Raw genomic sequence first — 24,026 nt, 5'->3', positions numbered from 1 at the left:
GGCACCCGCCTCTTGCAGCCCCAGGCAGGCTCCTGTGAGCCGCCAGCCTGGTCCCGGGAAGAGGCAGAGGGCTGGGTGGCAACAGGTGACTGGCTCGTGCCGTACCAGGTGCAGGGTCTGTTGGATGGGTGCTGGCAGGCTTGCACCTGGCACGGGCACCGTAGCCAGCCCGTGCCCCTTTAAGGGCTCCGGGGCCAGGAGCGGGGCAGACGAGTTTCCCTGGTGGTGCCCAGAGTGGTCACCAGGGAAAGCTGGGGTAGGCTAGCCTCCCACTATTTCGAATTAAGTGGCCACACAGCCCTTAATTGGAACTAGGCATTACTCCTCGTAGAACGAGGTTTACCTAGTTCGAATTAAGCACTCCGCTAGTTCGAATTAAGTTCCAACTAGCGGTTTGTATGTGTAGCGCCTATGAAAGTTAATTCGAACTAACATCTGTTAGTTCGAATTAATTTTGTAGTGTAGACATGCCCCAAGAGACAGGGGTGCAGGAGAGACAAATGCCAGGGGGCCAAGTGGAGACAATGAGGGAAAGGGCAGGAGGGGAGGTGTCAGTGGAAGGGGGACAGGGTGATGCTGGGAGAGGAGAGGAGAGTGGAAGGGCAGGGTATTGGGGGCTAGAGGGGGGGAGGGGGAAGTGCTGGGAGAAGGCTTGAAAGAAGGGGTGGGCTTGCGAAAGGTGGGGATGGAGTAAGGCATGTGTAAGGGCACAGGGGCATGAGGGGATGGGGTGAAGCAGAAGGGCAGACACCTGCAGGGGAGGGACCAGCACCAGAGGAGAGAGGCAGGGCAGGTGTTTAGAGGGAGGTGTTAGAAGAGGGGGAGCTCACATGATCAGAGTGGGGCTACTGGAGGAGTGGGCACAGGGGGGAGAGAAGGGCTGGTGGAGGGGGGCAGGTTGCAGGAATGCTGAGGGCAGTGAGAAGGGCAGCAGAGAAGGGTGAGGAGTTGGGAGGCAGCAGGCACCAGGGGAGATGATAGAGCAAGGAGAGGAGACATGGCAGCGGAGAGAAAAGCTAAAGGTTTATAAAATATTTATTAACTTGATATGCTGCCCATGGTCAGTTTGTTTGTGACCCGCGGTGCAGTTTGGTTTATGTGCGGATCAACACATGGCCAGCGAGTGGGAGCCGGAACAAAAAAGTAGTCAGTGTAATGATCTTCTGTTGATATGTGTTTTAGTAGTTAAACTCCTGGACTGTCATTGCTCATGAAAAGTGCTGTCACATGGGTAGAAATCAGGTAAATATTGCATTTTATTAATATCAGCAGAACTGACTTAAATGGGGCCTGTGTGTTGTGTAGTCTTGCCTTAATCTTTGTGTTCGTGCCTGCCAGTGTGAGAGAAGCTATTTGTATCTATTTGCTTGCATATGCAACCACGCTTGAGGCCCTCAGCATGTTCTGTAAGTATCAGTGTGGCCCCTGGGGCTTCCAAAGTTGAATTGCCCTAGCTCATCCCTGACATGTGTCTATCTAACCTGGTCTTAAATATCGCCAGTGATGGAGATTCCGCAATCTCACTAGGCAATTTATTCCAGTGTTTAACCACCTTGACAGGAAGGAATTTTTTCCTCATGTCCAACCTAAACCTCCCTTGCTGCAATTTAAGCCCATTGCTTCTCATCCTAACCTCAGAGGCCAAGCAGAACAGTTTTTCTTCCTCTTCTTTACAATACTCTTTTAGATACTTGAAAGCTGCTCTCGTGTCCCTTTTCGGTCTTCTCTTTTCCAAGGTAAACAAGGCCAATTTCTTCAGCCTTGCCTCATATCTCATGTTCTCTAGACCTTTCATCATTTGTGTTGATCTTCTCTGGACTTTCTCCAATTTCTCCACATTTCCTGAAATGTGGCACCCAGAACTGGACACGATACTCCAGCTGGGGCCTAATGTAGATGGCTCAGTCCCTGCCTTAGGGGACGTGAGACTGGGCAGGTTAATTTCCAATCCTCCTGTTTATTCTTTTCCTAAGCACTGAGGGCCCGGTAGTTCTGATGGGGGCTCTATAGGAAGGCAGCCCGCACTGCCCCATGCCTGAAACCTTGTGCAGGTTTTAAACAGCTGTCCAGCCCACCCTAGAGGTGACTGCATTTCAGTGTGCCTGAAGCAATGGACAGGAGAATGGCTCCCGGGCATGGCTTGCTCATGACTGCTTCAGTCCCGTTGATGGGCCTCAGCCTCTTCCCTTCCGCTCCCCCGCTTTGCAATGGGGCTGTAGACTCTGGGGGAGAGGGGTGGAGGCAGGCAAAGGTGTCTCCCTGCAGCAGATATACACGTCTCTGTATTTACCATTCTCTCATTGAAGTTTTTAGCTTTGTAGTGAGTCCTTCTACATGGAAACTTTGTATTACGTCTCGGTAGAATAGTCCCTTCGGATCGCTACCCCTTCCTGCTTCTCCACGTGGGAACTAATGATACGGCCAAGATTGACCTTGAGCGGGTTACTGCAGATTATGTAGTGCTGGGAAGAAGGATCCAAGAATTCGGAGCGCAAGTGGTGTTCTCGTCCATCCTCCTTGTTGAAGGGAAAGGACTGGGCAGGGATCGTCGAATTGAGGACATAAATGCGTGGTTGCGCAGGTGGTGTTGCACCGAGGGCTTTGGTTTCTTCGACCATGGGACGCTGTTCTGGGCACAAGGATTATCAGGAAGAGATGGGATCCACCTAATGAAGAGAGGAAGGAGCATCTTCGCAGGCAGGCTTGTGAACCTAGTGAGGAGGGCTTTAAACTAGGTTCGTCGGGGGACGGTGACCAAAACCCAGAGAGGAGTCGGAAAGTCAGATACCGGGAAAAAATGCAGAGAGGAATGAGCAAGAAAGGAGGACCCCTGTCTCGAATGGAGAAGATAGGGCGATCAACTGGTTACCTGAGGTGTTTGTACACTAATGCGAGAAGCCTGGGCAACAAACAGGAAGAACTGGAGGCCCTGGCCTAGTCCAAGAAATATGATTTAATTGGGATAACAGAGACTTGGTGGGATGACTCGCATGACTGGAGCGCTGTCATGGAAGGGTATAGACTGTACAGGAAGAACAGGCAGGGGAGAAGAGGAGGAGGAGTTGCACTATATGTAAGAGAGCACTACGATTGCTCTGAACTCCAGTATAAAGAGGGAGAAAAACCTGTTGAGAGTCTATGGGTTAAGTTTAAAGGAGCAAACAACAGCAGTGATGTTGTGGTTGGTGTCTGCTACAAGCCACCGAATCAAGTGGATGAGGTAGATGAGGCTTTCTTCGGACAACTGAGCAAAGCTTCCAGATCACAGGTCCTGGTTCTCGTGGGGGACTTTAATGACCCTGACATCTGTTGGGAAACCAATATGGCAGTACACAGGCAATCCAGGAAGTTTTTGGAGAATGTTGGGGATAACTTCTTGACACAAGTGCTGAAGGATCCGACCAGGGGCCATGCACAGCTTGACCTTCTGCTCACAAACAGGGAGGAACTAAGAGGGGAAGTGGAGGTGGGTGACAACCTGGGAAGCAGTGATCATGAGATGGTAGATTTCAGGATCCTGACCAAGGGAAGAAAAGAGAGTAGTAAAATACACACCTTGGACTTCACAAAAGCAGATTTTGACTCCCTCCGAGCTCTGATGGGCAGAATCCCCTGGGATGCTAACATGAAGGGGAAAGGAGTCCAGGACAGCTGGCAGTATTTTAAAGAAGCCTTATTGAAGGCACAGAAAGAAACCATCCCGACGTATAGCAAGAGAGGCAAACATGGTAGGAGACCGGATTGATTTACAGGGAAAATCCTTGATGAACTTAATCACAAAAAGGAAGCTTACAAAAAGTGGAAACTTGGACAAATGACCAGGGAGGGGTTTAAATGTACAGCTCGAGAATGCCGGGGGATTATCAGGAAGGCGAAAGCCAGTCGCAATTCCATTTGCGCTAAGGATGTGAAGGATAACAAGAAAGGTTTCTACAGGCATGTTAACAAGAAGAAGGTGATCAGAGAGGGTGTGTGGCCCCTAATAGATGAAGGAAGTAACCTAGTGACAGATGATGTGGGGAAAGCTGAAGTACTCAATGCTTTCTTTGCCTCTGTATTCACTGACAAGGTCGGCTCCTGGACTTCTGCGCTAAGTGACGCAAGATGGGATGAAGGTGGACAGCCCGTGGTGGGTAAAGAACAGGTTAGGAACTATTTAGAAAAGCTAAACGTACATAAATCCATGGTCCGGACTTAAAGCATCCGAGGGTACTGAGGGAGTTGGCAAATGTCATTGAGGAACCTTTGGCCATTATCTTTGAAAAGTCGTGGAGATCAGGAGAAATCCCGGATGATTGGAAAAAGAAAAATGTAGTGCCCATCTTCAAAAAAGGGAAGGACGATTGAGGGAACTATAGGCCGGTCAGTCTTACCTCAGTTCCTGGAAAAATCATGGAAGGGATCCTTAAGGAATACATTTTGAGGCACTTGGAAGAGAGGAAAGTGATTAGGAACAGTCAGCATGGATTCACAAAGGGGAAGTGGTGCCTGACCAATCTGATTAGCTTCTATGATGAGGTAACTGGCTCAGTGGACATGGGAAAGTCAGTGGATGCGATATACCTTGACTTTAGCAAGGCTTTTGATACGGTCTCCCACAATATTCTTGCCAGCAAGTTAAGGGAATGTGGATTGGATAAATGGATGGTAAGATGGATAGAAAGATGGCGAGAAGGCCAGGCCCAGCAGGTAGTGATCAATGGCATGATGTCAGGATAGTGGTCAGTTTCTAGCGGAGTGCCCCAAGGTTCGGTTCTAGGACCAGTTTTGTTCAATATCTTTATTAATGACCTCGATGAGGGGATGGATTGCACCCTCAGCAAGTTTGCAGATGACACTAAGCTAGGGGGAGAGGTAGATACGCTTGAGGGCGGAGACAGGGTCCAGAGTGACTTAGACAAATTGGAGGATTGGGCCACAATAAATCTGATGAGGTTCAACAAGGACAAGTGCAGAGTCCTTCACTTGGGACGGAAGAATCCCAAGCATAGATACAAGCTGGGGACCAACCATTTAAGTAGCAGTTCTGCAGAAAAGGACCTGTGGGTTATAGTGGATGAGAAGCTGGATAAGAGTCAACAGTGTGCCCTTGTAGTCAAGAAGGCTAATGGCGTATTAGGTTGCATTAAGAGGAGCATTAGCAGCAGATCCAGAGATGTCATTATTCCCCTTTATTCGGCTTTGGTGAGGCCACATCTGGAGTATTGTGTCCAGTTCTGGGCTCCCCACTACAAAAAGGATGTGGACGCATTGGAGAGGGTCCAGCGGAGGGCAACCAAAATGATTAGGGGGCTGGAGCATATGACCTATGAGGAGAGGCTGAGGGAGTTGGGTCTGTTTAGTCTTCAGAAGCAGAGTGAGGGGGGATATGATAGCAGCCTTCAATTTCCTGAAGGGAGGTTCCAAAGAGGATGGAGAGAGGCTGGTCTCAGTAGTGACAGATGGCAGAACAAGGAGCAATGGTCTCAAGTTGTGGTGGGAGAGGTCCAGGTTGGATATTAGGAAAAACTATTTCACTAGGAGGGTGGTGAAGCACTGGGATGGGTTAACTAGGGAAGTAGTGGAGTCTCCATCCTTAGAGGTGTTTAAGTCTCGGCTTGACAAAGCCCTGGCCGGGTTGATTTAGTTGGGATTGGTCCTGCCTAGAGCAGGGGGCTGGACTTGATGACCTTCTGAGGTCTCTTCCAGCACTATGGTTCTATGATTCAAAGGGTATGTCTACACTACCCCGCTAGTTCGAACTAGCGGGGTAATGTATGCATACCGCACTTGCTAATGAAGCCCGGGATTTGAATTTCCCGGGCTTTATTTGCATAAGCCGGCCGGCGCCATTTTTAAATGCCGGCTTGTTCGAACCCCGTGCCGCGCGGCTACACGCAGCACGGGCTAGATAGTTCGGAATGGCTAGCTAGTTCGAACTATCTGTACGCCTAGTTTGGAATGGCTAGCTAGTTCGAACTATCTAGCCCGTGCTGCGTGTAGCCGCGCGGCATGGGGTTCGAACAAGCTGGCATTTAAAAATGGCGCCGGCCGGCTTATGCAAATAAAGCCCGGGAAATTCAAATCCCGGGCTTCATTTGCACGTTTGGTATGCATACATTACCCCGCTAGTTCGAACTAGCGGGGTAGTGTAGACATACCCTAAGTGAGGCAGAGACTGCCCTGTGGGTGAATGAGGTGGGAATGGAGAAGGCGGAAGGTGAGCACCTCTGGGTAGTTGCAAAGGTTGGAGAGGGGATGGAAGCCAGATCCAAGATCAATGAGCCCTGGGAAGTGGGCCCATTGAAAGGAGACTGGACCTGTGGATGCCTTGGGGGTCTGCAGCAAGGGCCTGCTTTGGGAAGCCCCCTCTTTGGAGGTGAATGTGGCAGCATTGAGACACCACCCAGAAGCAGGCGCAACAGACACTAACTGCAGAGTCGTGGGACGGCTGTCACAGATCTTGCACATGCATAAGATGATAGATCTGCAGGAGGGGGGGCAGTGGCATAGTGAGGGGGCCAGAGGGGTCAGTGTCCCCTGGGAGAAAAATAATATAAAATGTAGTTAAAAATAGATGTCACATGTTTTTAAAAGGAATCCCAGATCTCCTGTCTTTTGTCTATTTTTGTCTCTTTAGGCCCCCAGTTAAAATTTTCAAAAGCACTTAAGTGACTAAAGTCATTTTTGAAAACTGGACTTGGAAATCTAAGCTCAGATTTTCAAAGGTAATTAAGCTCCTAAAGAGACAGTTGCCAACTTGGATCTCCAAAAGATATCTATCTGATCTTTACACACCTTTGAAAATCTGGTCGTAAGTGTCCTAGTCAGTTCTGAACGTGAGATGTAGGAGCCCAGTCCTAATTCCTTCAGCTTTTTTTTTTTTTTTTAATTTGAACATTTATCTATACTAATTCCCCTCCTTTCTCTTTCACTAGCCAATAAATGCATGGATCAAAATTATGGGTGCTTTGTTAATATGCTGACTTGAGACTGGAAAGATTTCATATTGTCACATATGATTCCTGGTAACCCATCTCAAATATGAAAAACCACTTGATGGTAGCAGCTACCCCCCAAAATCTGTGTATTTGCATTTCTGGGGAAAGTTTTTGTAACCAGTGCCTGTAGTGGCAAGGTATATTTAAAGTCTTTGTGGGTCCCCACCTTCTGCACTTGGAGTGCCAGAGAAGGGGACTGCCCTGACAGAGACGAAGATAGGATGAGCCCCTAGAAAGCAGGCCTGAGATGCCTTTTATTTTTCATAGAATTGTTTAGGCCATCAGCTTCATTAAAATAGTACAGGTCCTTAAGTTTTAGCTCTTGGATGTGCAAATAAGAGGAATAAGGAATATAAACAGCAAAGAGCAACCATTCGAGCCAGAACATCTTGTGTCCGTATGTAAAAGAATCAATGCCAGCTGCTCTTTAGGTGAGGTTTTAAGAGGGCCTGATTCTCCTCTCGTGGACAGTGGTATAAATCAGGAATAACTGCACTGAAGTCAAAGAGGTTACACAGGAATCATCAGGGCTGTAGTCCTACGGGTACCTCTATGTCTACACAGCAAATCAAAGTGTGATTGCAGCATGACTACACATACCAATTTTCAGGGCCATGGGTGAGTAGATTACAGCCCGGCATAGCGCCGCAGTGCAGTCAGTGCATGCGCAGAGCAGTTTGCACATGCACAGCATGCTGAACCGCACAGCTGGCGAGCGGGGCTCGCCACAGCTTGGCGAACCCTGCCCATTGTAGCTGCAAATATCAGAGGTGTTGCGAGAGTGTTATGCACCCAGGGGCAAAGGAAAAATCTGCCCCCCTGCCGCCACCATGCAGCGGGGCCCCGAACCTGGCACACAGCTGAGCCCAATCCTGGGGGTGGGGAGAAAGCTTGTACCACGTCTTGCCCCACTCCCTCCAGTTTGGGGCCAGGCCCACGCATGCACTAACCTGCCGGCAGAGATGGAGGAGGGTCGGGCTGGGGTTGGAGAGGTGAGGAGTAGGCTCCAGCTGCCACCAGTGGGCAGAGGAGCAGGTGAGCTGAGGGATGACAGAGGAAGCGCCCTAAATTGGCGCCCCCCTGAGCATGGCACCTGGGGACAACTGTTCCCCCCCCTTCGCTACACCACTGGCAAACCAGCCTGTCCCCAGCCATAATACACTGAGTCTTTGAGCTAAATCATTTGCATTCCTGGTGAATAAGGAAGTTTAAGTGGCTCTGGAGCTGCTAGCCCCCAAGCCTGCACTCTCCCTATTATGGTGCTACTCAAGATTAAGGCCCCAATCTGGTCTGGAGCAAAATGTGCCTGGAAACCCCACTAAGATCACAGGCTGGGAGCTCTATGTAAGCAACACCTGAGAATTGGTGTGTAAAGGACGAGGATGGTGACGTATAGAGATTTTCCTCTCCAGGATGGCAGTTCAAACCCACACATCTGCCACTGAGCTAATATCACACTAAACAGCGGTGGATTTGGCATAGTTCCTACTTCACTACAATTACCACAGACACACTTGGTTGGCTGTCTCCACACAGAAACCAAGGAACGATCAGGTATGGAGTCACAGTTCCTGCTAAGGTGTGCGCCTGCATGCACAAAAAATTCTTCCCCCACCCACCCCTTCTGGAGAGCCACGCGGGGCCAGTGACGGCATGATAAGGGAACCACTGGGGGCAACTGAGGCCATCTGGCAGGGGGCCGGGATCTGCCACAGCCGCATGATGGAAGCCTGCTCCGGTGGCCAGGGCTGCTGTGGAGTGCGGGGGTACAGCCTGTTCTGGCAGCTAGGGACAGGAATGGGACCTACTGCATGGTGGGGAGGGCAGGGTCTGCTCCAGCAGTCCTGTTCCCGACATGTCCCACGGGGGGAGTCCTATTACAGCAGGAGACAGAGACAGACACAGAGACAGAGAGACAGAGTGTGTGTGTGGTGCCACAGTGGTACCCACCAGAACAAGCACAAAGCACAAGACAAAAACTCACTCTGCTCATAGTTGGAAAATCTTAGCGGGAACACTGTATGTGGTCAGAACTTTCCCTGTGACTCCTAGCGATGGCTGAGGCATATCAACAGGTTGGTATGAGAAGGGGAATTTGCACTGCTACTATATTTGTTCTGTGGCTAAAAGACTCCAGCTCACATGGCCATCCAGGTGGCAACTTGCACTAAATTCACACAAAAGCTTCTTAAAAATCAACAACAACCACCCCCAAGCATCAGTTCTAATCTCAGCTGACTGGTAAAATCTCTTATTTTGCTAGCTGCAACTGCAGGAGGAAAGCAATGCCTTTTCAAACATGCACAAGCCTCCTAGGACATGAGTACCCTTCCTCTGGGAGTGAGCTTCCCAGCCCATGGGAAAGGAACTCTGGCTCTGCATCCTTGAAGGGAAATAGGGTGGAGAGGCAGGACTTTAAGACCCTGAGTCTCAAAACCTTTCCAGCTATTTTTAGAGCACAAGCATGAGCTCTGCTACCCTAAGCAAACATCGCTAAATTGTATCCATTAAGCTATAAACAATTTAAGAAGCCTTTCAATTTCCATAGCATTTCCTACCCTTAGGCACGTTCTCTCTCACTAAAAGCTTAGCCAATAAATAGGGCAGGGCATAGTTAAAGGAAGAGAGAAGAGACCTTGGTGAGGAGGAAGTAGGTTGTAGAGAAGAAAATAGGTGAGAAAGAGGGCAATCAGTGGGAGATTAATCTGTACTGGCCCGTTAGCTTGGAATACAGTATGTAGCTAGAAGGAAAGGGGTGAAAGAATGAAATAAGTGAGCAACTGAAATGATGTAGCTAGGATGCCACGTATTATTATCTGTGTTATTGTAGGGCCTAGGAGCCCTAGTCATGGACTTAGTACCCTATGACGGTTTCCCCCTCCCCATGCTTTATTAAATTGTCCAAAGCATCTTCATTGTCCATAAGAAGAAATATTTCATGTAACCTATCAATTTTAATGTCTGAATCTGCTGGGTCTGTATATCTTATTTTGGTATATACATATAGTACATGTATCACTTTTGTATGTAAATACAGGACTATGTAGCACTTTAAAGACTAACAAGACGGTTTATTAGATGATGAGCTTTCGTGGGCCAGACCCACTTCCTCAGATCAAATAGTGGAAGAAAATAGTCACAACCATATATACCAAAGGATACAATTTAAAAAAATGAACACATATGAAAAGGACAAATCACATTTCAGAACAGGAGGATGATGCGGGGGTGGGGGAAAAGGTAAATGTCTGTGAGTTAATGGTATTAGAGGTGATAATTAGGGAAGCTATCTTTGTAATGGGTAAGATAGCTAGAGTCTTTGTTGAGACCCCCGCGTAGAGTGTCGAATTTTAGCATGAATGACAGTTCAGAGGATTCCCTTTCAAGTGTAGATTTAAAAGGCTTCTGAAGCAGGATGCAGGTAATTAAGTTGTTGAGACAGTGTCCTTTTGTTTCAGCTACCCCAGACTAACACGGCTACATTTCTATCACTCTTGTATGTAAAGTTAGACATATGGGGTATGAAATGCTTTAAAATATGCAAATGAAACCATTCAGGGTGTTTCCAATGCTGAGATACCTTAATGACTGGGTGATCAACTTAACGACTTGAACAGCTTTCTTAGTCCATTAAGTCTAAGCATGGATTGGTTTTAGGAAGACATGTGACCACCCCAGGTCTCACCAAATAATTTTCTATGGAAGGTGGGAGAGAGAACAACTGGTTCCTGCCCAAAGCGGAATACATAAAACAATGGGAAGCTATCTGTCCCCTTGTCTTTGGCTGGCATGACACTCAAGAGAATAGCTGGGGACCTCGGGGAGGAAAAAAGATTTTCCCTGGCTTAAAGATTTGCCCCTTATTAAGAATAGCTTTAGGATAAGTTTGCAATAAGCTTTAGTGTTATTTATGTTAGAACTAGCTATGCATTTTCTTTTATTTTAAATTTGTAATTTCCTTTGCTCTGTCCATTTTCACTTGTAACCACTTAAAACCTACTGTTTGTACTTAATAAAAATTACTTTTATTTATCATCAAGCTCAGTGTAAATAATTGTTATTAGGGGGCAATTAGTGCATACATCAGAGGTGGGCAATAATTTTGGCAGTGGGGCCATTTATTTAATTTTGGTACATGGTCACTCCAAAATGAGATGAAAGAATTATCCATGAAATGATGTTTCCTGCCAACTTTGGGCACAAAATAAACCCAACTCTCAAACATGCCACAATAAAAATTATTGTAGTCTACATACCGATGTCCCGAGCTTGACAAACGGCAGCCAAAGCTGCTCGCCAGCCCCGCACTGTGCATGCGCAAGAGCTGCATTGCGCATGCGCATGCCGCCAGTAAACGGGGCACGTGGCTGAAATCTACTCGCCACGGGCAAGTAGATGCTATAGTTTGTCGAGCCGCACCGATGTCCACTGCTGAAGACAAAGAAGTGGAAAGGTTCTATGAAGAACTTGATAGCATTGAAGTTGCTAAGCCCCACCGTATATGTTGTTTTAGTCTGAAGAATCCTAAGGTGGGTATTGGGGGGGGGGAGGAGGGGAAATCAAGAAAACTACACCAGACAATATGGTTCAATATGAGAAATGAAAGAAGTCAAAGGCTGGCTGACTATGCAGAAGCCTCACATCTTGAATACCTTCTTCAAGAAGAGGGTTGGAAGGCAATGGACTTGGCAAGCACCAAATGATGTAATAAGAAATGAAACTGATTATGTCCTGGTCGACAAGAGGCGACTGGTTACAGATATAACAGTCATTCTGGAATTGGCCGTCTGTAGACACAGTCAGATCATCAACTGGTTAGAGTGAGACCCAAAATAATCATCATATGGGAAGAAAGGAGAAGAGTGAGAGTTAGGCAATGCATGTGGATACAACAGTTCCACTCAGATCTGTTTAAGGATGCTGTTGACTCTGAGTTGTGGGAAATGGATGAGCCCGAAGATACTGATTCCGACTGCTATCACTTTTTAGCGAAGTTCATCAAATGTAAAACTGCTGCTATTGTAAAGAAGCCTAAGGAGCCCAGAAACTCTCTTCCCGGCAAACACTTGGTGTTCTTGCTAAACGGAGAGAGATGACAGCCAAGGGCAATACTAGCCTGGAATATAAGCTCGTCTGCAAAATGTTGAGGAGAAAGATGACAGAAGATTATGAGCAGTATCGCCTTGCAAAACAGTAAACGGCAGTTGAAGAGAAAACAAGTCTGCAAAGAGCTCGGCGTGAAATCCAGTTACGCCAAACTCTTCCAAGTGCATTTGTTAACGAAGAAGGTGGAAGAATGACAAACAGACATGAAATGGAGCAGATATGCCGGTATGGTGGCAGCAGCCCCTCAGAAGATGAAGTTGGGAAGAGCGGCAGTTTTAGACCAAGTACACATAGAAGAACTTCGTGCGGGAGGTGATATACTCTTAAAAGCCCTTCGTGAAAGATTCTCAAGGTACATTAAAAAGGGCAGAATCCCAAAGGATTGGAAGAGATTGCAAACTGTTCTTCTGCTGAAAAAAAGGCAATCGAGAAGACATTCACAACTATCGACCCATTTGCCTGTTTCCTCATCTTTATAAGGTCTTTATGAGACTTATCCTTCCCCTACTGAAGGATCAGAGACATGAGACGGGAACAGGCAGGTTTTCGTAGGGGACTCTCGACAACGGACCACATTTTTGTAGTCGCATAGATGACCAAAAGGTGTAGAGAGTACAAGATCCCACTATACTTGTTATTCATTGACTTTAAAAAAGCCTTTGACTCAGGATTAGGCTTTGTACAAACAGAAAAGACGACAGTCCCTGATCCAGAGGGCTCACAATTTAATTAATTTCCTTACCATAAGGAGAGTCTTCAATGTTGTCATAAAGTCTGCTGTAACCTCTGACCTCTGCAAAGAAGAGTGCTACAGTGGGGATACTCATCCAGGGCAGTGATTGGACAGCATATTTTATCTCGAGCTGCACCTGATTCTAAATATAAAAGCAGACAGGTTTAATTTTACAAGCAAAAACTATAAAATTAGTATGAGCCTTCATGAAAATGCCAGCGTCTTCCACAGAACAGGAAGAGCACATGTACTAGCCACTTAATGCCTGCTTCTGCACCAATTAAACTACTCACAATACCTTCCCTACTGTCCACAACACTAGAGTACCACCCTTCTAATGAGAATCAATCATGCTCTGTCATGAGAGAGCAATTCATTATCCACCATCAGTTCAGTCGTGCTGATAGTTGTCTTTTGCTGTGTCACAAAGTTTCTCATCAAGGAAGTGACACTCTCTGTCCTTTACTATCTCTGCTCCTCTCCCTGCCTTTAAATACACAAGGCTTCCATCCTAATGTATTTTTGGCAGAAGTACTGTTGGCCTCATAGAAATGCTGGTCTGGAAGTGGCCTCAAAAGAAAAGTTAATTTATAATCATCCCTCTGTCTCTTTCCACTCATCATCATTTGTGTTCCTAAGGTGAAGTTTCATGTTTGCATAATTTAATGTAGCATTCAAGGGTGCTTTTTGTGTATTTTTGATTATTTGATAGCCAGTAGGCGTTGGAGAAAATGATCACAAGGTTATGAAGTGGCCAGCCCTGAGTTCTAATTTGGGTTTATTCACTGACTTAATATTTAGTTTTGGGGCACTTAAATTCTGCATCAATTTCCCCAGCTATCCTATGGTGACAACTACCTCTCCCAGGGATTTTGTACAGTATGTTATGAACATCTCAGGGGACTGAAGGGAGGTTATTTGTAACTTTGAACAAAAAATTACAGCTGAATTGGCTTAATTCAGCTTTGAAATTTTACTATGCAGGAAAAAATGCTGCTTTCAATCACCTTTTAAACACAGAAGCAGTTTCCTTATCAATTTTTTCTTTAGACTGCCCTCCCCCTTTTAGAGGTTTATGTTTAACAAGGTAACTTTTGTGTTTCCTTTCAGAAGGGGAAGGAGGAGGGCAGGTCTTTACTACTGTTTGATTGCATATTTCTGGTTCCATATGAGATGTGTAGTTGCTTGACTCTTTCATACCTTTGAGGTTCTACTGTAGCATACGTGCTGTTGTTTTAAAGCACAATGGAAATTGTTACTTAAGGCCCTAGTCCTCTTTTAGGATGGACTGCATGGATCTCACAAACAAAAGAAGGCAGACTCCATGTGGAGCCTCTAAATAGTTATCACCATATCCAAATAGTTGAAGTGCTAAGCATAGCTAGCCTTTACTCATCCAGGAATAGGAATTCTGAAGAGGTAAATTCAATCTGCCACAAAACTGGCAAGTTGTTAAACTAGGCAATAGATGAAATTCTGCTCACCTCTAGAAACTGGGGGTGTTGCTCCAGAGTGTGATCAAAAACCAAGTAGTAACTCAAAGTTCCAAACAGCAAATAAAGCACGAGTGCACCAACATTTGTTACAATAAGGAGACTGATGATCTGTCGAAAGGGTTCGTCCTCTGGCCACGTGGCTGGATACACATATGGTGTAAAAAAGTTGTAATCTACATAGTTCAGGACTAGATCCATTGTTATATCTAAACAACATAAAAAGCGTATTAATAATCTGCATCACAGTTACATGTTAATAGCATAAAACAAAACAATTCTACCTGTTCCAAACCCAGGATAAATGTGTGTCTTTAATCTGTATGTACTTGGATAATCAAAAACCAATGCCATGTGTCTGTTGTAAACAGTAGCATATTTGAATTCTACAGTGTTTCAAGTATATCCCTTATAAATAACACACAACATATTCCATGCTTGTGAGAAGGCAGCGTGACAGTTGTAGAGGAATCAGAAGCTCTGTTTATCTTCACAAAACAGGTACAGACAGAGGCTGTCTAGACTGCAGGCTTCTTTCAGAAGCAGCTTTTCCGGAAGAGATCTTCTGGAAAAGCTTATTTTGAAATAGAGTGTCCACATGCAAAAAGTGCAACGAAGTAGTGATGTGCTTTTTCGAAAGATAGCGTCCAGTAAGTGTGGACACGCTCTCGCATGTAAGGCTGCCTGGAACCAGTCCAGGCAGTTGCTTCTGGGTGCTGTTGCCTAAGGCTAGCTGAGACACTTGCTTAAAAGGACCCCCTAGGACGCCATTTTTCTGCTTCTGCTGTGTGCTCGCTACCTCTCCGAGGGACAGCAAAGCTTTAGCAATGCACACTCTGGTTGCCCTGCTTCGGGACACCAGAGCACGCTTCTTGCCATGGAACTGGGGCTGCCTCTAGGCATGCAATGGCCCCACACTAACATGCTGCAGCTTCTGCAGCACATTGTGCAGACTGCCTTCGTGGTCCTGCCTGAGCTCACGTCAGAGCTCATCAGCGAGACCCTCTGCCAGGATGCAGGAGCAATACCCCAGCAACCGCACCCTACGGTAGAGTGCGTTTGGAGCCTAGACACCAGTTCCCACTGGTGGGACCGACGGGTGATAGAGCATTGGGATGATCAGCAGTGGCACAACCAGCAGTGGCCCTAAAACTTCCACATGAGGAAGGCCACCTGGCTGGCTCACCCCTGCCTCCAACGACAGGACACCCGGATGCAGGAGGAGGTGGAGAAGGAAATGCTGGTTCAGGGGAGGGGGCTCCAGGCCGGGCAGTGTTGGGGTCAGATGGAGGGTTAGGGTACTAAGCAAGCCACAGACTTCTGGATGTGAGGGTTCAGGAATTTGGGCTGGGGTATGTGAGGGGCTCAGGGCAGGGGGTTCCAGTGTATGACAGACTCAGATGTAGGGTCTGGGGGAAAGGGGAGCGCAGGCGTGTTATGATGCTGTGGCCAGGTGGGGGCTTGGCCCCAATTGGGGGTTTGTTGGCCAGGCTTCATTTTCAAATAAAATACTGTGTCAAACACAAAACATTTCTACGTTGTCTTTATTTCTGAGAAGGGCAGGGAACCTTTTTGAGTCAAGAGTCACTGACCCACAGAAAAGTCAGTTGGGGCCACACAAGTGAGATGCAAAAAAATCCTCCTCCAATCCCCCCCCCAAGCTCCACTAATGTGGCCCCAACTGTGTTGGTGGGAGCAGGGGACACAGTACTGGGGAAGGGTGCTACGGCAGGGTGCCAGTGGGGACCGGTTTCTGAGGCTGGGGAGTGGGGAACAAGGGTGTGGGGAGTGGGGAACAGGGGGGCACCCGCCTCCTCCCAGGATTCTCCCCACCCCCCCGGGAAGCCGGCACATGCCTCCCGCGGCCAGCCAAACCCCCGCAGGCACCTGCCCCGGGGCCAACCCCCCACTCCCGGGGCACAGCCAAACCCCCGCAGGCACCTGCCCCGGGGCCAACCCCCCACTCCCGGGGCACAGCCAAACCCCCGCGGGCACCTGCCCTGGGGTCAACCCCCCCCTCCGGCATCGCACCCGGCACGCCACAGAGCTGTGGGAGAGGAGCAGTCAGTGCACTTCTGGAACCCCCAGAAGTGGCACGAAGCTGCAGGCAGGACTTCCGTCCACCCCAGGAAAACCCTACCAAATTTGCAGAGGAATTTTTGCTAGTGTGCAATGCCTATGAACCCTCTGAAGCAGACCTCCTGCAACTGTGTAAGCTACTTATAACCCCTAGCAAGCAAAAAAAAAGAAAAAGAATGGCTCCTGATAGCAAATTGGCCCACCACTGAGCATCCTTCTGATTTGCCAGACACTGGTCCTGACGCTGCCTACTGGAACAAATGTAAGAATCAAGCTAAGTGCCTGCATGAGGCCATTCCCCAAGTATGAACTCCAAAAACCAACTGGACGGCCATACATTGCTGTAAACAGCAACAGAGAAAAAACCCAGGCAACTATCACACAGACTGACTGATGGGTTTGTTTGTTTGGTTGGTTTTTTGGGGGTTTTTTTTGGGGGGGGGGGGGTTTGCAACATTCTGGTATACAGCAACCAGGTGAAAATGGACAGGGCGCCCTGGCGCATGCGTTTGTTAATGGCTTCCTACCTGCTATTAGCAGTATGTTAAAGCAAATAAGTGTTGGATGGGAGGTCAAGACCATGGACAAATTGCAAGCAGTGGCAGAGCATTGCCACCGCACTCTAAAAAGAAAGAGGAGCAGTCCTCACAAAAGTTAATGGCTCTGCAAATACAGCATTATTCAGGGCAGGGCAGACAGTACCGGGAACGGGGAGGGTACCAAGAACGGGGATGAGGTCGGAGAAGGGGTCATGGCACTGGGTTTTTGGGATTTAAAGGTTTCAGCTCCGCTCATATCCACCCTGTGGGAACAAGGCATTATTGTCCCCTGTTCCAGCCCCTGTAACACCCCTATCCTCCCAGTTCGAAAAGGTTGATGGGAAATCATGGCTGTTTGTTCAGGATCTTTGAGCCATTAACTGCATTGTTGTTCCCACCTTTCCTGTAATCCCTAACCCAGCAACTATTCTGGCTTCCATCATGCCAGACGCAACTCATTTTACTGTTGTTGATCTGTGTTCTGCTTTCTTTCTGTCCCAGGTAACACAGGTCCAATATGTAAATGATCTGCTCCTCTGTTCTCCTTCATTATCGGCCTCAGAAACTGACTCTTTAGTGCTTCTCACTGCCCCCCACCTTAGGGTTACCTAACTACTGTAAACCTTTTACTCTTTTCTGCCACGAGCAATCTGGTTGTGCACTTGGGGCTCTTACTCAGGAGCATGGTGGAAAAAAAATCGTCCAGTGGCTTATTTCTCTGCCACCTTGGAACCCCGTTGCCCAGGGTTTACCGCTCCCACCCCCCCCCCCCCAGCCTGCGTGCTGTGGCTGCTGCGGCACGCCTAGTGAGTCCCTTGTCCTCTGCTCTCCTCTTTCTCTCATGATCCCCCGCTCCATAGAAACTCTCCTGCTACAATGTAATACAGCTCACCTTTCCTCCGCCCGCCTCACTAGGTATGCAGTTGAACCCTGCCGCTCTCCTTCCTCTGTCCGATGACAGTGAACCCCACGACTGCCTTGCAGCTGTCTCTGCTGTCACCGTCCCACGCCCCGACCTTTCTGATGTTCCTCTCTCAACTCCGACCTTGCGTTATTCACTGACGGTTCCTGCTTTCGAGAGAGACACGGTCGTCTCCTTGCAGGATACGCTGGGGTATCGCTCTCTGAAGCCCTAGAAGCTGCGCCGTTACCTTCTGTGACAGCGCAAGTCGCTGAACTAGTTGCCCTAACCCGCACTTGCTTTCTGGCTGAGGGGCGCTCCGCCACCATTTCTACTGATTCTTGTTACGCTTTTGGGGTTGTACATTGCTGCTCTCCTGTATGCAGTTTTACTCCCATCTGCATTAGCTATTAAGTGCCCTGGCCACTCCACAGCAGATACTGATGTTGCTAAGGGTAATACTGCCATAGAACCTTCCCCAGGTGCATTTCTCGGTTCCCTTTCTGTTTCTGTACCACCGCCGTCCCTTTCTGCCCTCACCCTGCTCCAAGACCCTGCCCCAGAAGCAGAAAAAGACTCCTGGGTCACTCAGGGTTGCTCTCTACACCCCGATTCCCGTCGGTGCTCGCCTACTGGTACCTTTGTGGCCCCCTTTTCACTCTACCCCTCTCTGGCCACCCTGCTTCACGATGTTTCGCATGTCGGAAAGGAGGGGATGGTCTCTGCTGTAACTAAGGCAGGATGGTGAGCCCCACATTTCAGCTGTTTTGCAGCCCGCCACTGTACCGCCTATACCACTTGCCAAAACTACAATGTTGGCAAACCTGTAAAGGTAGCTCACGGGTTCTGGGGCCTGCCCCAAGCACTGTTCTTGCATTGGCAACTTGATTTTGTACAAATGCCTAAGTGTCAACGATATGAATTTATTCTGGTTATGGTATGCTTATTTTCGGGTTGGATTGAAGCCTTTCCTTGTCGCAAAGCTGATTCACTGTCTGTTGCCAAATGTTTGTTAAATCATATTATGCCTGCCAAAGGAACTCCTGCCACTCTGTCCAGTGACCGGGGTACACATTTTACTGGACAACTTGTTCAGCACCTGGATCGTGTGTTACATGTCACACACCTGCTGCACTGTCCCTACCATCCCAAAGACATAGATTAAGTCCTTTTGAAATTGTTTATGTGAACAATGGCTACCATTAATCCAGTCCCAGACTTGAACTTGACTCACAGTACACTCCTTCAGTACTGCAAGTCACTTCCATTCACAGGTTCAAGCTGCCTGGCCGACGGAACCCAACTCTGATGCCGGCCATGCTCTCGAGACAGATGATTGGCTCTACGTATAACACCACCAACAAAAACACGCCCTGGAACCCCGGTGGAAGGGCCCGCATCAGGTGCTGCTCACTGCCCAGACGGCTGTTAAGCTATCCGGCATCACAGCATGGATACAGGCTTCGCAGTGTAAGAAGGCACCACCCCCAACGGACCAATCATCGCCTCAGGACCATGCAGAGTCAATTTTGACTCCAGAAGAAGACGTAGAGGAACAGCCTGCAATACCTTACAACCTACGTTCACGTAAGGGTTGCCTGAAGCAGACGAGGACCAAAAGGAAGGCCCAAGAAGAAGCAGTAGTGAGCCTAGCGCCTGCTGCCTGGTGGACATAAAACCGTGACTGCGGTTCCCTCAGCTGAGGTTGCCAGAACCAAAAGGGTCTTGCCTCCAACATGTGCCTCTGGTGGGGCCTGTTCCTTGGCCACTGGTGTCTTAAGGTTTGTGGAATCCACAATGACAATTCTTTTATCCACCAGCAAGTATGGATCGCTCAGACCCTTAATATCTCTAATTGCTGGGTCTGCAGCCACATCCCAGCCCACTCACAAGCTGGTTCCTGTCTTGGCAATCCCACTTAATTCCCCAGGCCTCACCCGTTAAACAAGACATGGAACAGTAATGACACTTGGGAAGCAGTGGGAATAAATGTATCTAGATGGATAAGTGTGGAGGAGGAAAAAGGTCACTGGTGTTTGGTGGGTAATGGGACAGGGCTGAATCTGGGGAGGAGCAGATGTCTCCAGCATATTGTAACAACAGTACAATCTTTCAATGCCATGCAAATAACACCACTCCCTGTAAGGAGAATCACCGTGTGCCCTTCGGGGGATATTACTCCACCTTTTTAGAAACCTATATGGCAAAGGGGTGCAACCGACCCTTCCCAGCTTTGATAGGGCATCAGTGGGTCTGCGGGACAAAAGCCTATACCAGGTTACCAGTTAACTGGTCAGGTATCTGTTATCCCGCCCAACTTTTCCCACAATTCCGAGTGTTAGAGTCCTTCCCACGAGAACACCTCCGTAATTTTAGGCGAAAAAGGAGGGACCTGTGCTCTCATTGGCAAAGAATGTTGTGTATATATACACACACCTGACAACACCAATGATGTAATAGATTGCGCTAGCCACTTGGAACAGATTGCATACCTTCCCCACGAAGAGCCAAGCTCCCTGTGGAAATGGCTAAGTAACTTGTCCAATTTCTCTGGCATAGGAAACTGGTTGTTTCAGGGAGCCCTGACTATCCTATTTAGGATCTTAATGATTTTTGTATGTTTTCTGTTAATCTCCTGTTGTATCAAAAAATGTGCAAGTCATGTCACAGACATGTCCCCTCACCAGAGTGCTAATCTGATGATTTTAAATAGCATTGATTAACAGATAGACAAAGAACAGTTAATGCAAGGAACCCAGTAATTGTTGGTCATAGGCGTGGCTTGACCAAAAGAAGGGATTGTGAAAGTAGAAAGAATTATACTATAAGAGAAAAATGAATTATGCTGTAATAATTGAATAAGTTGAAGGAATAGTGTTTGTCTCTGAACAGGAAGAAGAAAAGTATGTTAATGTTGTTTGTAGGAATGCAGATTACAAAGTGCTAGCCAGAGTTAATAGGAAAAGGAACATTAGGTGTTAGGGAAAAAATTGAGATAACCAAGCAATTGGACAGGAGATTGCTGTGTGCTTGATGTGGAAATGAAAATACTTGAGTAGCCTCACACTAATTATGTGAAGTTTTGCCCCTCTTTTAATCCTGTTACTTTTGGCTTTCTTTTGACTGTATAAATCAAGGGGTTTGAACCTTGTAGGGCGCTCACATTTTCTGAATGCATTTTAGCAGAGCTTTGCTGAATAAACAGAGCGGTCTGACAAATCTGAGTCCTGTCTGACTTTGACAATTTGGAGGTTCCACCGAGATGGCAACCATCTTCGCTGAGGCTGTGTGATCAGACCTGATCTTTGTTCAGACCCCAGCTACCTTACCCATTACAAAGATAGCTTCCCCAATTATCACCTCTAATACCATTAGCTCACCTTTCCCCACCTCTAATATTAACTCACAGGCATTCACCTTCCTTACCCCCCCCCTCGCATCTGCCTTCTGTTCTGAAATGTGATTTGTCCTTTTCACATGTGTTCATTTTTCTAAATTGTATCCTTTGGTATATATGGTTGTGACTATTTTCTTCCACTATTTGATCTGAGGAAGTGGGTCTGGCCCACGAAAGCTCATCATCTAATAAACCATCTTGTTAGTCTTTAAAGTGCTACATAGTCCTGTATTTTGTTTCCAGATTACTGTACCTCTTTCAGGAGTCTAATCTGCCTCACATATACCAAATTTCACTTTATTTAAGCTGCTTAGTTACAAAATTAGACATAAAACCACAAAATATCACAGCACCCTGCTACTGGAAAAAAAGTTTTTTGTCTATGAAATTTGTTTGTGTGCTTTTTACAGTTTCTTGTAAATCAAGGCAAATATCTAGATGAGTTCATTTACTCCCTGGAAGACCCACCAAGGGCATATATACCTCTGGTTGAAAACCACTGCTGGACAAGATCACAAAAAAAAATTGGCATTGTGGCTTTAAACTATAAGTTGCATTATATTAATAAATTAGTTTAAATAATTGTTTGTGTAAGATTGCAGCTTGAACTTCCTTCCTTCCCAGTCAGTGTGTCTCACAAACTTCCCCTGATAGTTCATTTTAAAGGGACCTAACATCCATAAGCCCCTTTTGAAGTTGCAGCCCCAAATATATGCCATGAAGAACTTTCCTCTCTTTTACCAAAATTATGATTCACTAGGACACACACAAAATTTTAAACTATGGCCTGGAGTGGCTCATGATGTCCCTGGCTTCTCTGCTGAGGCTGCTAGTTGTAAACAGCAGATCCAAAATTTGTTAAAGTTCAAAATTTGTTTTTGAACACACAAAATTTTCACCTATTTTTGACCAGCTCTTATAATAAATGCTCCTAATTACTGGAGAGCTGGACATTTTAATCTATTGATAGGAAAGTGCTATTTAAGAACTATGCAACTTAGCTGCAGCTGTAACAATCCCAAAATATTAGAAGAGACAAGGTGGGTAAAAAAATGGGCATTATTATTATTTTTATTAGTGGTGTTGGATAGCCTGGTCAAGGATCCCTCTGTGCTAAATGCAATATAAACACAGAAGAAAAGAGCTTACAATCTAAATAAGAATTGAGTAAAATCACCAAGTCATTTCACAGTAGGGATGTAAGTGACTAGTCCGCTTCCCCACACCTTGGTGCCTCTATCAGAGACAGGCAGCGAGGGGGGGAAGCTGACTTAAAAGCTAGTTCCTCCCAGTACCATATGGGGGAGAGAGACAGGTAAGGCAGGTGGGGGGACCAGACATGGCACCTCTGCTTTTTAAATGTATTAAGAGCTGCTAGACTCTTAATACACTTGAAAAGCGGGGGGGGGGGGGGAGCCAAGAATCAGCTGTCCTAGCTTCCTCCAAGTCCCCTCTGCTGCGCCTCTGCTTTTTAAATGTATTAAGAGGTAGCACAGAGACACAGCAGGGTTAGCTCACAAGCCAGTTGGGAGCTACAGTTTTTCCCCCCTTACCCAACTAATTGAGTAGTCGGTGGAAATGCCATCAACTACTTGATTAGCTGATTACCCATAATTTAACATCCCTATTTCACAGAACAAATGAAACCAAGTAGAAAGGGCCAGCTGTTTACTCTTCAGCACTGATCCATCAAATCCAAAGGCACTGCAGGCGTGAGTAACTCTCACCAGTCAGGTGTTTGCAGTCTCACGGAGGGAAGCTGATTTTTCTCAAGAATGACCCTGGCCAGATTAGACGAATGACGGTTTAGACATTTAAAACAAGAAACAAGAAACAATGTTTCCCTCTTGTGACAAGATCCTGCGGGACTCGCTCCAGAGCAGAGGGCGCGTTACCTGCAAGTGTCCCTCGCCATCTGCAAAGGACTAAGTACAAGTCAGAGAGGATGCGCACAGCAGCCCCCAGCCCCCTCCTGCGCTGTCCCCCGAATGGGAGAGGGAGGTAGGAGGAGCTGGGGGGATGGACAATCTCTACCCAGCTCACTAATGCACATGCTGGGGGGGTGCACCCCCCTCAACTTCGCCCCTCCCCCTCTGCACCCCGCCCGCTTCCTACCTGCAGCGCGCGCCCCAGGGAGCAGCTGGCCCGAGCTCGCTGCGAAGGGCTCTGGGCAGGGATGGGCGTGGCCACTCCAGCTGCGCTCAGCCCCACCTGGCCAGGCAGGGAGGCGGGGCTTCGCTGTAGCCCGATGAAGCGTCAGCGCAGCGCCCGGCTCGCGCGAGGCTGACGAGTGGCGTGACGCAGGAGGCGCGCGGTCGAGTGGCCGCAGCGCTCCGGGATAGGTGAGCGCTGGCCCCGCCCCAGCTCGCGCCCACGTGGGTGTGCCAGGCTTTAGCGGCCCCTGGCGCGCTGTAGGTCTTGCCGCCTGCGCGCGCCCCCTCTGCTCAGCCAAAGCGCCCTCCTGGCGCGGGGGCCTGCGCGCAATTTTTAGACTTGTTATAGGTGCATGGGGGCGCTCGGCACCTGTATGCGGCTTAAAATGCATGCAAAGCCGGCAGCCCCAGACGCAGGAACCAGAGCAGTAAAATATCCCCTTTTCTGGCATTGCATTTCATGCTCTCACCTCACAATGTGCACACCCTGAGATCACTAACAACATTACACAATCTCGGAGAGTAGTTAGTCTGTATCTTCAAAAATAATTTGTGGATAACCGTTAGTCTACTTTGGTAGATGCATAGCATATTGAAAAAGGAAGTGTGCCTGCAGCTTACCGTAAGGAGATATTTGATCCGCAA

The 24,026-nt window shown here is 47.6% G+C and overlaps 1 protein-coding gene across 1 annotated transcript in view; it reads right to left on the bottom strand.

The window, feature by feature from the left end:
* Positions 1-23,516, bottom strand: part of SC5D (sterol-C5-desaturase) — a 33,210-nt gene extending 9,694 nt beyond the window's left edge. The window contains exons 1-3 of the mRNA XM_075909259.2: positions 23,344-23,516; positions 14,304-14,521; positions 12,829-12,961 (exon numbers count right to left, since the gene is read on the bottom strand). Coding sequence (XP_075765374.1) covers positions 12,829-12,961; positions 14,304-14,513 — 343 coding nt within the window. The 5' untranslated portion in view covers positions 14,514-14,521; positions 23,344-23,516. The remainder of the gene's footprint in view (positions 1-12,828; positions 12,962-14,303; positions 14,522-23,343) is intronic.
* Between the last annotated feature and the right edge of the window lie 510 nt (positions 23,517-24,026).

This window comes from Pelodiscus sinensis, chromosome 25 (genome assembly GCF_052426305.1).
Source record: "Pelodiscus sinensis isolate ZL-2025 chromosome 25, ASM5242630v1, whole genome shotgun sequence".
Taxonomy (NCBI): Eukaryota; Metazoa; Chordata; order Testudines; family Trionychidae; genus Pelodiscus; species Pelodiscus sinensis.
Note: the sequence above shows the minus strand (reverse complement) of the source record. Positions and strands in the feature narration are given on the sequence as shown.